This window comes from Malus domestica, chromosome 08 (genome assembly GCF_042453785.1).
Source record: "Malus domestica chromosome 08, GDT2T_hap1".
Classification (NCBI taxonomy): domain Eukaryota; kingdom Viridiplantae; phylum Streptophyta; class Magnoliopsida; order Rosales; family Rosaceae; genus Malus; species Malus domestica.
Window position 1 is genome coordinate 30,850,726 of NC_091668.1, and position 14,755 is coordinate 30,865,480.

The 14,755-nt window shown below is 35.8% G+C and overlaps 2 protein-coding genes across 4 annotated transcripts; both read right to left on the bottom strand.

The window, feature by feature from the left end:
• Positions 1-983: 983 nt before the first annotated feature.
• Positions 984-6,773, bottom strand: LOC103428985 (uncharacterized). Of its 3 annotated transcripts, none has more exons than XM_029107458.2 (9): positions 6,473-6,730; positions 5,434-5,498; positions 4,740-4,808; positions 3,954-4,073; positions 3,344-3,426; positions 3,159-3,234; positions 2,480-2,665; positions 1,881-2,009; positions 984-1,375 (listed from the first exon to the last, which is right to left on the bottom strand). In XM_029107458.2, the coding sequence occupies exons 3-9, from the start codon at positions 4,758-4,760 to the stop codon at positions 1,205-1,207; spliced, it is 786 nt and encodes a 261-aa protein (XP_028963291.1). In that variant the 5' UTR covers positions 4,761-4,808; positions 5,434-5,498; positions 6,473-6,730; the 3' UTR covers positions 984-1,204. The 3 variants fall into 3 exon arrangements, with proteins under 3 accessions (XP_028963291.1, XP_028963290.1, XP_028963289.1); XM_029107457.2 differs by lacking the exon at positions 5,434-5,498 and adding an exon at positions 4,370-4,451 and having other exon boundaries at positions 3,954-4,231; positions 6,473-6,667; XM_029107456.2 differs by lacking the exon at positions 5,434-5,498 and having other exon boundaries at positions 6,473-6,773.
• Positions 6,774-7,840: 1,067 nt separating this feature from the next.
• On the bottom strand, positions 7,841-13,878 carry LOC108173895 (CLP protease regulatory subunit CLPX2, mitochondrial). The gene is made up of 15 exons (XM_070826175.1): positions 13,143-13,878; positions 12,965-13,029; positions 12,746-12,849; positions 12,552-12,635; positions 11,753-11,799; positions 11,553-11,627; positions 11,407-11,478; positions 10,460-10,516; positions 9,819-9,889; positions 9,634-9,733; positions 9,358-9,462; positions 9,032-9,094; positions 8,782-8,904; positions 8,269-8,424; positions 7,841-8,119 (listed from the first exon to the last, which is right to left on the bottom strand). The coding sequence occupies exons 1-15, from the start codon at positions 13,833-13,835 to the stop codon at positions 8,027-8,029; spliced, it is 1,908 nt and encodes a 635-aa protein (XP_070682276.1). The 5' UTR covers positions 13,836-13,878; the 3' UTR covers positions 7,841-8,026.
• Positions 13,879-14,755: the final 877 nt, after the last annotated feature.

The following is a 14,755-nucleotide window of genomic DNA, read 5'->3' on the forward strand; positions in this document are numbered from 1 at the left end:
TATTTCAATATAAATAGTAGTTACTGCTCTCATAGAATAACACGCTTATTATTAGACTTAGACCTACTGTAAATCTGATATTGTTTCAACAAGAGAGGAGAAGTTTACTGTTGAAGTCGGCTATGACTTCATCTTCTATGTTATTTTTAGAGATCAAATTATTCTTACATGTGATATTAGTTGTAAACTCTGATGATTTTTCCATTAAGGATTGATTTGTCCAGATGAATTGAACCCATCTTCTTTGTTGATTTTGGTTGTCCTTAAATAATAGTGCATACTTGTGTCAATGTTAAATGTCTCGCATGCATCAATCGTTAATTGTGAATGGTTATTTGAATATCAAGAGTATGCATCGTTTTGTTGATTCATGAGTTTGCTAACAAATTAAGATATATACATTATGAGAGTGTGTATATATATAGTGGTATAAAGGACACTGTTAATATGCATCGATCAATCCACCAATATCATTCATGCCTCCATGTGTATGAAACGTTTTGGTGGCAAGTATATATGTCAGTTGCCTTGTGATTTTGTTCTGATAGCATACATACATATGACTGGAATCTGTACGCGAGTTTTTTCTGCGAGGACTGGAGGAAATTGATTTTTAATACTTCACGAGGCTGTGAAGGGAAATTTGAAGCCCCGGAGCGGATGGTTAACTTTGATCATGATGCTGGCAAATGGTGGAAGAATGACTACGAAGCAGGCGATACAAAGTTTAAGGAGAATATTTTCGTTGATTTCATTTCATGAATCCTTGTAATTATGCCTATACAGAGTTGGTTGGACTTGTAAAATAAGAGTTCGGAGAGTTGTTCTTTTTCATCACACACATCCCTTCTTGCTCTTCCCTTCAAGTCTTTTCCGACCGAGACGGGGATAATTGGATTCACCATGCGGGGGCGCAGAGCAGAGTGCATGGAAAGTAAATGCAAAAACTGTTCGCGTGGGTTTTTCACACGGATCAAAATCAATGGGAGTCGAACCATTGCTTCATTTCAAGACATAAACGCGTAACACAATACAACTCATAAGGCAATAATAAACACGACACGAGGGTAAGAACAATGCATATGGCAATGGCATACCACGGGTTTTGAGCTAACAAGTTCTGACTAAACCTTTTCACAAGGTACAGGGAGGGCAGGTAGACTGTTTTTCTTCGTCGCTACGCAAGTGCAGGGAGTCTATGGACCTAAGGAGCCTCTTCATCATTCTCACCCGTTCCCCCTTTGAGGTGCAAGTGTTTTTCCCTCTTCTGAAAATCTGTCAAGCCCTTCCCACTTCCAGTCACCCCAACCTTCCCAAAAGGATCATCAGGAGACTTGAAAATGCTCTCACGCTTGCGTCCAGAAAAGAAACCAATCTGAAAATGTAACAAGTTATAGCTCTGGATAAGTGACTCAATTGTCTGCTTAAATACCAAACCAATTCTTGAGAAACAAGCTAGTTGAAAATTGATCATTATGATTTGTCAGGTAAAACCCTTTTTAATAGGTTCAAGTACAACGGCAACAAGAGGTCACTAACAAGATAAACAAAATGCTACCTTTTTGTCTTTTAAACCTATAATGAAACATTTCATTACAAAATAAGAGAAGTTTAAAACGAGACAGTTGCAACAGTTTATCTAATCTGTAATGTGTTCACCTCTTGTGATGAGGCACACTTAAGGCAACTCACCGCCTTTGAAAACACTATTTTGATTATGAGAAGCACTCCAAAAGAAGAAAAAGCTACCAAAGTAAAAATTTGGAAACACTCCAGAGGCGCGCAGACAAATCAAAGCAGCCGATATTCTTGTCCCTTGAAAAACAGCAACCAGACAACAGTGCAAACACATTGAAATTCAAAATGTCGAGCTAACATACCTTCTTAGTCTTGCCTTTGGTTGTTTGGAACTGTTGCCAAGCATTTTGACGTTTATTCTGTGTAACTTCCAGTTGTTCCATCCTCATCTTCGACTTGAAAGCATGTATCTTTTTGCGTTTGGTAACTTTCTGTAGATTTTGAAGTTGGCAAGAATCAGTCCCCAAAAAAAACAAACAAGTTGTCAGAACACATTTAAAAACATTATACATAACTTTTAGGGTTTAAGAAAATAATAGAAGATGCCAAAAAAAAAAAAAATTGATTGCTACCAAACTAGCACTAAAATATAGGAATGGGAATCAGTTCACTTCCAAACCTTCCACTGTGTTTACTAGCACACAAGGAATCGGAAAAGTGTTAACTTCCTCTTAAAATCTGTAATAAATACCTCAATATCAGGAATCAGTTGATCCAATTCCCTTTCCTTTTCCTATTTCTAAGTTCTCCCATTCCTTCCTTATTCCATTTCTATTAAGTAAACATGCCCTGAGATTTTAACTTTTGGACCACCATTTTTGTCCTATGAATATTTTATCACATCCACACTTCTGTACAGTAAAATACTAACCAAATAGATTTAGACAGATAGATAAAATACCACATCCTCTGGATCATCAGGTTCTATACGAAGTTTTGGTGGTAAACTTCGTGATTGGAAGTCAATAGAAGAAGCTTGTGCAATCTTCCTTTTGAGTGCTTGTTTTGTGGCCTCAGCAACCCTTTCAGCTTCCAGCAATGCATTGACAGCCCCTTCTTGAATTGGTCTTACATTGTCTGGATCCACCTGAAGTAAGAAAAAGTATCAGTGGCTGACCACAATTACATTTTAAAAGAAGAAGAACGTATGAGCCAAAATAAATGTAAGGACATGCAATAAAAAATGGAGATCAGTCATGAAAACAAAAGTGATCCACAACCTCAAATATTAAGTTAACTTCATCGCAAATTTTAAGACGAGAAAAAGGAAAAACTACGTTGTCATTTCAAAATTGAATAATATTAATAGGTGACATAACTTTCAAAAAGCAAATAAAGCATCACTCTATTCACAATGTCAATTCTATGTATGAACAGATAAACCTTCATTCCACCAGAATAAAACACGTTTCAATCAAAGAAAATAAATATAATAAAACCAGATTTTAAAGACAACTACCTTAACAATTCAACCTCTCTCTCTCTCTCTCTCTCAACCTCGATATGAACATGATCAATAGAAAGAAGAATGTCTTAATGAATTATAAACATATTAATTCAATGTGTATGAGAAACCATACCTCTTCTTTATTCCCCCAGCTATCATAAGTAACGAAATACCCATTTGGAGTAAGAGACTCGATTGTGGCATCATACCTGGACATTCAACTAATCAACCACAGACAAAAAGAAAAGAAAGGTAAAGCAAATGTAGAAAATTGTAAACACAAATCTACTGAAATAATCTCTATTTTTTCTCACATACCACTCCCCATCTTCACTCCAAACAGCTTGAACTTTTGTGCCCACAGAAAACTTGTCATGATAATCGGAAATATTCCCTGAATCCTGCACAAGGAATGATTATAACATAACCACAACAGGACACGAGAAAGATACAACATAAGAAAACACTAATGACAGTAATACCAGCTTTGTTTGGGTCAACAGAAAAATTCATTTGAAAAGGGTTTAATAAAAAGGAAAAAGCTCTATAGATAAACCTTACAAAAAGCACTACAGTAGTATCAGCTTCATAACATGCATTATTAAAGGTCACTGAATGTGGGAACAAATTCCACATTGGGTTACCAAGTATGCTTTTAAATTCTTCTGAAGTTGAAATATATGTTGTAAACACCAGGAAGTTTTTATATAGAACCCCGGTCCAGCGCCTTTTGAGAAACAAAACTCTGTTCATGTAAGTCATTCTCAAGCCACACAAAAAAAAAGCATATTTCTACATAGCCATTTACCACATAACTCATTGTAGGAGTAACCCTGTCAAAGCATAAAGCATATTTTCCCTAACAAAAACAACAAAAAAACACAAAAATAAAACGAAAATAAAAAAATTCATGAGGATGTCAACTTACATTTTCATTCCTCTGAGTCTGGGGCAAACTAGGTGATGTACTATCACTTGTCCCGAAATCTAATCCGGAATTCTGATTTTGCTTTGCAGTTGCAAGTAGTTCTTCTGTCAGAGCAATTACCTGCATTATCAAACCTAAATTTAAACAACATACATACAAATAGACATACATCGTAAAGAGAAAATTATTGTCAAATTTCAAACTTAGAATCTCAGTGTGAACATCGGAAATCAGTTTAAAGAGAAGGTGAAAGCTGACCATCACCACACAAAGCACACCTGCAAAGGAACCAAGATAGAAGTAACATGATACTTTATGAAGCTCTAAGGATCTTTTTTTTTTTCTAAATTCTAAATTCTCCAGAATTCCGCTTTCTGAAGTGTATGAACTTTATTCAACATAAAAACCATCCTCACCTTATTCAACCCTGTAAAGAAAACAAACCTCCACAGGTGCCATAGCAGTTAATTGGCGTTGCTAGTTTGAGCAACATGATTCCTTCAAAAGAGAGAAGGAAGAAATAAAAGAAGAATGATATTGAATCAACAACCTAGAGATCCATATAACAGTAACTATCATTGGTTGTCATCCTAAGGACCAGAGAAGATGTTGCCTCAGTTTTCAGTTTCACACAGTAACTGTAAGATATAGACCTATACACTACAAACTCAAAAATAAATATGAGAGTTCCAATAGGAATGAATCAAAATCACAAATGATTTGATAAGATGTACATGAAATATACATACAAAAATATAATATAAAAACAAACAGAAAAAAAGATACCTCATTGAGCTCTCTTTCCATGTCAACATACTCAGAGTTTGCAGGATCATCAGCTAAAAGCTCCTTTACCTGATCCAGAGGACAGCAGAAATCGTTACAAAAAACATATCTACAAGAGAATACAAAGAATGATTCACCATGCAACCTACAGCATATAATTTTCAATATAGAAAACACAAGATAACAACTCGTTCTTCAAATTTTTATTTTCATGGTAAAAAATTTGTAATAATTCATCAAAAGACAATATCAAAGCATAACTAATTGTGCATACGTTGTAACATTGCAACATCAAACTTCAGGATCCCACTAAATTTAAGTCAGAAGATCCAACTACAGAAACAGAACACACCTCAAAATTATATAAGGAATAGCTTCCTCCTAGATATCATGTGTACGGTGTACCCTTTCATTTTTTTATATTTTTTAATGAGAAACACAAGATTTATTAAGAGAAAACAAAAGAAAAATAAGAAGCATGGACAAGTAGTCCTTCAAACACCAAAAACAACATAAGAAACAAAATAACCCAGAGAAAACCTAAACCAAAAGACACAACAGCATCCTAGAGAACCCTCGGTACAAAACTGCCCTCCAATCAAAACACTCCCTTTATATAGAATGTTCTTGAAATATTTAGAAATAGAAGCCCAGGAAGAAGTATGTAATCAACTCTATCCCAAAGTGCACCCACTTTCTCCTCATTGTCGAAGATTCTCTTGTTATGCTCCAACCAAACACGCCATCAAAGGGGTAAAACTGCACATCTCCACAAGAATTCATTTATTTATTTTGACTGACTGATCTTCTATCCCAACAATTCATCAATTTTTTTTTTTTTCAGATCAAAAACTTAAATGATGAGGGACACAGTTGAGTTAATGACCGGCTTCATATACTTTTCTATATAGGATAAATTGTGTCATTTGTTAGATAGTGAATATCCAATTTGCTCGCATTCAAATGCAATGGTTGCAAAGATGCACTTTTTCCACTAATTCGAATGCTCACTATTACATACAATACAACATACTAAATATACTTTCTCAACAATAGGACTTGAAGATATGAATTTAGTGTAGAAGCCAATCTCATGTCTATTCAAGACTTAAAGCTCACTCCCCATAACCATTGACTCATATTCCAAGGCGAGAACATAAACATTACACATGAGGTTCAACGGCAAAGGAAGAAATTTGCTGTACGAGTAATAAATGTTTTCCCACAATTTAAAATCAACAAAGAAGCTGAAAATCATTCACAATATACATCTGGACATGGTTTACTAATAGACAAAAAGTTACATAACAAATACCACACATGTATACAATAGTACAAAGATTTCAATTCCTAGTGTATCAAATAACCAAGGATGCAGACGGACCGTAGATTATGTAGACTCAATTCCTACAGTGAAATCACCAACTGCACGCATTATAAACCAGAGTTTCAAAATTCCTCCCTTTCTTTAGTTTGGTTTGCTACCAATACAGGATCAATCAAAATTCTGGGAAAATTGTTTCTTTTAAGTAGAGAGGGGAGTTGTTAAACCCAAACAGGTTAATTATATCATAATTGGTATAATGGTAAGAAAAACCCTAGTTAAATAATAATTCAAATAAACCCTAATCACACTCACAGCATATATCGACTGCAACGATGAAAATTAACATCGTAATAGGAATAAAAACAGATGAAACAAAGAAGAAGGACAAAAGAGTGGAGTGGGGGACCTGGTGAAGCTGATCTTTGTAGGTTGAGAGATTGGAGGCCAGCTCCTGTATGCTGAGCTCTTCTCCTCCTTCTCCTTCCATTTTTTCAAATTTTCAGGGATAATACCTGGTGGTTGGTTCTGAGAAATTTTTACAGAAGCAGGAATCGGAAGAGAAAAAGGAACCTGAAAACAGAGGAAGGCAGGAATCGGAAGAGGATTAGAAATCGCAAGTAAAAAGGAGAGGGACGGATCCAAACCAGACCGACCAAAAACAATCAGCCGATCCAAAAAAACAGACGAAAACAAAAGGAGACTAAACCAATTGGACTCGGCCTTGCTTGGGTCCAAGTACTTTCATTTGGGCTCGGCCCATACTTTTACCTTTTCTATTAATTTAACGCCGATTTTATAGATAAAGTAATATGTAAAGGTATTTTTTAATTTTAATTTTTTTGGTTTAATAACCAGTTGGCATAGAATAGTACAATGATAGATAAAAAGGAAAACTAATGAAAATGGTTTGAAAATTTTGAGTTTTAATGATAAGGATAAAATAAAGGGTAAAGTGAATAATACCATGATTGACTTTTTAGTGTAAAAATGTGGTTTTTCATTAAAGTGAACAGTACTGAGAGCTTTTCGTTAAAGTTCCCTAGATAAAATCTATCCAAAACTCAAACTTGAATATTATGATTAAACATTATGAGCATAAAACAAAACAACGCAAAACTATTTTATAATGCAACTGGATATGAAAGAATAAAAATATTTTGTTGGTGGATATTTCAAAAAGTTAGGCAAGGCCGAAGCAGATACTAATCCATACACCCTTAAACGGAAAGGTGCACTCAATGCACTAACAATTAATGAAGACAATTTAAAACAATGCAAGACAAAGACAATGACAAAGCGTGAATGAAAAGACAAGTAGACATTCTTATTCTGTATTTAACAGAGATTTCACGGAAAAATCGTTTTTAGACTAAATTTGCATCTTCCAATTACTTTATTACCACATAACCGTTTATCCAATTAGACCAAGTTGATTTGAAGACAGATTGACAAGAAAGACGAGTGGGAGAGGTTTATGATGGCTTCAAACACGTTGATTTTTGTTGAGATACAAGTTACCTACACAGGGCACTTCAAATATTATTATGGTTTGGGGTTCTTATTACATTCTTATCCATCCATCCTAAATAATTATCTTATTATTTTGACTAGGGAAAAATGTGCACGTCCAAAGTTGAAGCGACAACTTAGCACTAGTCAATTAAACTTCCAAATATATACGAGTTCATTCAAGTGCAACTAATATCTTAAAAGGAAAACTAATAAAAAAGAGCTTGAAAATTTTGAGTTTTAACGATAAGGACAAAATAAAGGGTAAAGTGAATAGTCACAGAATTGATTTTTAGTGTTAAAATGTGGTTTTTCGTTAAAACGAACAGTACCAGGAGCTTTTCGTTAAAGTTTCCTATCTTAAACTCATGCATGGATCTTGACTTTTACACCATCATAACTTCTCTTTTCATCTATATATACAGAGGAGATAGCGTCTCAACCACTACTACTACACCACCACAGACAAGCCCCCCGCCGTGGCTCTTGATTGAAAATCTAAGACTTCTCGTAAACACTCATCTCCATCCAACCCGCGCTTTCCCTGCAAGTAACCCAAATTTAGGAAAAATGCAGTGCCGATAGCGCAGAGAAAATTGTAGTGAAGATTAACCTATCAAGCAGCAAATAGAGAATGAAGAAAAAGGAAAGGCATAAAAGAACAGGAGCATGAGGGACTTCACAAAACCATACCATGCACTCTCCTGACTTTGTTTCCCGAAGAAATTTCTCCAATGCACCACCCCCACTAAGAATTTTAGCTCCAAGTCCACAAGTGTCCTCTGACCCAACAGCTTCTTCATCCACCAAAACTGCATATGCACTGGTTTCCGTCTTCATGTCTGGAACCTGTGCACAACAAAAACCATCTAGTATCACAGACACAAAAATACTGATACCCCAGGATCTTCAATGAAAATAGAAGTACCAATTTCATGGAATGGCTAGACACTAAGCATTCATGACAAAGCGACGCTACCATCATTTCACAATCAAAATTTGGAGCAATATCCTAGAGTTGCTAATTTCACAAAGATCAACTTGTCCCTTTTGAGGTTTAGCAAATAGTGCCACTATCTAGTAAACTGGCCAGTGTAACTGACAACATCACACTGACAGCAACATATAGAGTAGTCCATTTAATTGTATTACAACAATAATCAATTAAAACCATACTAACTAAGGCACATACAAGGGTATATATACCTCAAACATTGCTTCTGTTAGAATATTTTCCAATATTGCTCTCAAACCTCGAGCCCCAGCGTTCTTTGCCATTGCCTTCTTTGCAATCAATCTCAATGCATTATCAGTAAAATGTAATTGGACCTGACATTTCATAAGAAATAAGGAGTTTACATTATTATTCTATCAAGTTCTGCAAAAATGAAATTATTAAGGGTATGGTAAGACATAAAGTTCTATGACTACATAATGCAATGGATCACAGGCTTACATTGTTCATGTTGAACATCTTCTTGTATTGTTTACCAAGAGCATTTTTAGGTTCTGTGAGCACCTGATTTACAAAATAAAACATACTGAAATATTTCAATATCTTATCAATCAGAGGACGAAACAACGAGTCTAGCTAACTAATCAGTTTCAATTTTAATATCAAGTTCTACTGCATTATGCTTAAGAAGCGAGTAAGCAAGATCTTCAGTATACAGTGCACAATAATCTACAGGTTGAGCATGCCTAAAATTTTCTACTCGCCCACCCAATAATAACCACAAAAATATTTCACTACACAAGGTAATAGATGCAGATAGAGCACACCTGAACAAGTTGGTCCTCATCTAAAGATGACAAACTAGCTAAAACAGGAAAGCGGCCAACAAATTCAGGTATCAGGCCGTACGCAATAAGATCTCCACTTTCTACCTACAGTTCCATTAGAAACTTTAAAGCTTGTTATTCAAACAAATAAGGATACTCATATTGTATTAGAGAAAAGGAAGAAGTTCAGGAAACCTCAAGTCAAGAATTTGATTATGTATACATAAAATAAAGATGGAATATATTCTTTGACTTATATTCAGTTTTGATTCTCACATATTCCAACAAAGATGATGTCACTATGGCATCAGTCAAGCCACTGGTCCTCATGTTTGCACGAACTGGTACACCAAATCCAATGGAAGAATCTTGGAGTCTGAGAAAAGAAGGTGCTTAACCATATCAAATTCCTTTCAATGTAGAAACGTACATGCTAATAGTTTCTAGTATACATGCATTACCTTTCTGAAATGGTCTTCTCCAAACCAACAAATGCCCCACCACATATGAAAAGGATATTGTTGGTATCCATCTGCCAAGTATCGTAATAAAGTAATTATGTGCACCACGAAATTGTTGACATTTTTGCAATGCAAACCCTTACTAAATAGGAGAATGGACTACTGCTAAAAGTCAGACTTCAAGTACAAACTGTATGATTAAAACTGAACATGTTAATGAAACATACAAAGCTGTTCCAAATTTACAATCCATTTTTTCTACATATAAATATTAAAATCACTTCACTGCAATTAAAAACACTTCAACCACAAGCACCCTCCTCAAAGTGGAAATTTTAGGGGGAAAGTTGGACACGAAGGAAATGAAATCATTCTATCTACTGACTAGTGGACCATACGATTTTTATTTCAAACTATAACCATGAAAAGTTTTGTACTTCACAGGTTATGCACCCACCCCCACACAAGCAATACCTGTGATTTTGTCCGTAAGAAATCACCTAAGATGAGGCCTAATGCCTCGGGAAATATAAGTTAGTATGATCATAAGGCATCTCTTGCCTACAACTCACCAAATCTAACCATATCAAAGAAAAAGCCTCTAAAATGAGGAGGAAGAAGAAATGAACAGATACTTTTACCTGGATGCTATCACCACGAGAATGCTTCCGAGCTCCTTTATCAGAAACACTAACTACCTGAGAGATCAAAGAAAAACACATTTACTCTTATATTAATATAACTAAATTAAATGAGACATTCGGAACATTTGAAAGCATCAGACCTGATGTCTTGTGATCATTTTGAATATGGCAATCACTATAAATGGGTCACATGTATTGTTCCAATGCAATGCAACAAAACATAAGAAATTCATATAATTTTTACTTTAAACAAATGTTATGCAACAAAAACGTGTTCCAATGCTATGACATCAAATCAATACATATTGTTTCATTATAGCTAAAGTCAATCGCATTAAATTGTTTTGGATGGAAAAGTTACATTGCAGAAAAGGCTGGTGGGAGAATTACGAAGAAACCAAAGAACAAATATGCAAGTCCTTTAGTTATACAACAAGGTATTAACAAAAATTTAGCAAATATCGTAGAGTACAAAGATGGGATGCTTTCAAATTTACCAAAAAAAAGTTGGAAGAAGTTTTAGTTTAGGTAATAACATAAATCCAAGAGAAATCTACAAGGAATGACCAAGAAGGTTGTTATTATGTCCGTTATAGATCGTCACACTAGTGGGATAAGGCTTTGTTGTTGTTGTATAGATACTCACACTAAGAGGGTTGACAAAATTTGATTTTCATCAATATTGTCCAAAAACTTCAAGACCTCCAAAGAAATATTGAAACAATCATGAAAACATTAAAGATTTACCCTAAAGAAAATGAAACCACAAAACCATTGGAGAAAAACGTCTCCAGTCTGAACAGGATAACATGCTTTAAACTAACAATCCTAACTTGTTTGACTTCTTCATAAATGATATATAACAATTTGTGGAACATGGATCATATTTACAGACTAAAACAAAACTGTTTTACTTACTTCCTATCAAAGAGTTGGTTACTTACGGTTCCTTCTAACATTTTCAGCAATGCCTGTTGGACACCCTCCCCGGATACATCTCTGCTCAAGCTCTCAACCTGAAAAATAGCCTCTTTATTATTGTAGTGAGGAATAAAATTAGCTGATTTCAATACATAAGTTTATAGCACACCTTCTTAGTTATCTTATCAACTTCATCAATGTAGACAATCCCTTTCTGAGCTGCTTCCACATCAAAGTCAGCTTCCTAAACACATTGGAATGATCAAAATGTAATTATGTAAGGTGTGCTTAATGGCACCCAAAACAAGCACAAAAGAGGAATATTTGCAATTCTTGAACAAGAAACACATGACATAGCATAAAACCTACCATAAGCAGTCTATACAATATTGATTCCACATCTTCTCCAACATAACCTGCCTGCATAGAGAGTAAGAAACAAAGAGAAGTTGAACTATTAGTGAAACCATCCAAGTAAGAAACCATTTCTCACTGAACCCAACAAGATAGCTCATCCACATCAGTATGAAACGAAAATTCAGGAAATTAATGCATGACAAAGGGAACAGCATAGGCTTTTCTGTTTCTAAGTGTTATGTACAGATTCCTTAAGCTTCAATTTCTTTACTAACAACTATCAAGTATCTGTTTCCTTCCCACCACTTGCATACCAAAGGAAGAGGGTAGTAACAGGAGATATATATATATGTATGTATGTATGTATATATGGAGAGAGAGAGAGAGAGAGAGAGAGAGAGAGAGAGAGAGAGAGAGAGGATGCTATGATTTGATATAGTGAAACAAAATACAGATAAAGATAGCAGTCTGTACAGTGTGCACAGACGGTGCACTAGAACTATATATATATATCACTAGATCTATTCCTGAATGTCAAATAACATATCCCCATTAGAACATTCCAATACGGAATGCTTTCCTGATTACCACCTGATATGAAGTGCTTGGATTTTACACAGGAAGTATGACAGTATATTTCCATCAAAATCAGTGTGTACAGTAAATTTTTAACGATGAAAGACCCCAGAAGAACTATAAAAGAAGAAATTTCTTCCAATGAAGTAACCAATATAGATTGTAGTTGTAGGGTATGGATAATAGCAACGATGCCAAAGACAGATGATGCATGAAACAAGACCAAGCAATGCACTTGCCTGTGTTAATGTTGTTGCATCAGCAATGGCAAACGGCACATTGACAACACGAGCTAGTGTTTTTGCAAGTAACGTCTTCCCTATCCTTGGTCAATGTAAGAAAAATATAATGAGTAAGCAATCTTTGTAAGCTAGAGGTTCTCATGAACCACGCCACTAGCACACGCATAAACAAGAATGCTTATCCTACCTGAACCAGTGGGACCCATCAGCAATACGTTGCTCTTCTCCAGTTCAACAGAGTCACTGTCATGTACACCTTCAAGTTTATAATCAACTGATTCTGCACCAGACCTGAGATTAGGTTCACAAAGCCAACAGTCAATTGATAAAGCAGCAAGAAAAGCACATTCATTTGATCTTAAAACACCTCAAACATTCAGCATGAACCATCAGTTTTTCGAGTAACCTCATCGTCTTTGGGGAAGCATGGAGTATCCTTTTATAGTGGTTGTAAACTGCAACGGAAAGCACCTGTGACACCCGCATTCGAAATCATTTCTTTCAGTTTAGTTGATCATATTCATATGTGGGTTTATCTGTTTCTTTTCAGAAATTAAAATGTAATGAAATTGAAATCACAAAACCTTTTTGGCTCTTTGTTGGCCGATAACAAATTCATCAAGCGCCTTACAGATGAACTTGGGGGTGGGCAAGTCCCTGGGCGGAGAAGACGAGGGCGTTTTATCATCAACAGCGCATGGCTCTGTTTTTGCGTCGAAGGAATTGGTGGGGGGCTTTAAGTCTTTAAGGCGACCAATCTCCACGAAGGTGCCGTGTAGAGGGACGAGCTTCAAGGGCCTGAAGTAGAAGGCGGTCCTGCAATTGGGGCAGAGATTGACGGCCTGGTAGAGCCCCGTCTCTCGGCTGGTGATGGAGAGGGGTCGGGTGGAGAAGAGCACCGCCATTTGTTTGGAGCACCGGGGACAGTTGACTTCGGCCCTAATGTGATCGTACTCTCCACTCCCTCCTCCTCCTCCTCCTCCTCCGCCTCCGCCTCCAAGCGTGTCCTCCCAGTCGTGGCACCGCCGCCGCTGCTGCAGATGTTGTTTAGGGGGGAGGAGCGAGAGTGCGTGGGTTTTGTAGACATTGGGGACTGCGGTGATTATTCGTTTGAGAGATGAAGGGGTCGTGCTGCTGAATCTATATCGAAGAAGAGACTGAAACATCCTTCTCTGTGCAGCCTGCAGGCGCGTGGGTTTGTTTTGGTGTACTACAACTTGTTCGAATTGAATCTTGAAAGGAAGCAGATTAGTGACTGAGTGAGGAAATGTATGCATCCCCCTCCCAAATTCATTACCACCTAACTGGACTTTGGTTTCGGTCAAAAATTTACATAGTTTAATACAAACATAAGAAAATTCTCAGTATTATTACAATAATTTAGAAGAGAGCAGAGTTCTCAACTTGAAACGTATGGGTAAAAACCATACCCCCATCCAATAGAAGATATTGGACTACATACATAATTATTTAATATAAATTTTTTACCTCATGACCCTTAAAATATGTAAATATATCGCTGTGTAAAACATATGTGATCCCAAATATGTGAAGGTTGAGTCCTAATTTGGACAAAGTACGTTTCCACATTTAGTTGGTCCATGTTTTCAGTTGAAGTTAAACCAAAGTAATTAGTTATTTTGTAATTGTTTAGGCACGAACTTAAGACTGTACTTAACAATAAGTAATGTGCTACTCAGTACTATGGTCTTGTGATATTATTTAGTTGTAAATGAGAGATATTATATTCGAATCCTGTGAATAGTGAATTCAATACTAAATTAAGTTACTCAGTGTGTGGCTTAGCTGAACCCTCTCCTATTAGTGTAAAATATATTGTTATACTAAAAAAATAATAAGTGACTTATGTTTTTTATATCAAAATTAGAAGTTTGACCATATCTATTAAGTTTTTGCAGTGTCTTAAAACATTTCATAAGTCACTTTTAGTACGACAGTCTAGTTGTATTCCTCTTCACTTGTAAATGAGAAGTCTTAGATTTGATTCTCACCAAAGGCGAATTTGAACTACATCATTGCTAGCGCATTATGAGGTTTACCCCACATTCTGCCCCTTAGATAATATCATTTGTTCAAAAAAAAATCATAAAGATTTTGGTATTTTATAAGCATGGTAAAAAGAGTGACAGATGAATATTTCTAATTTTTCCCTGTATTTTAAGTAGATAGAGTAGAT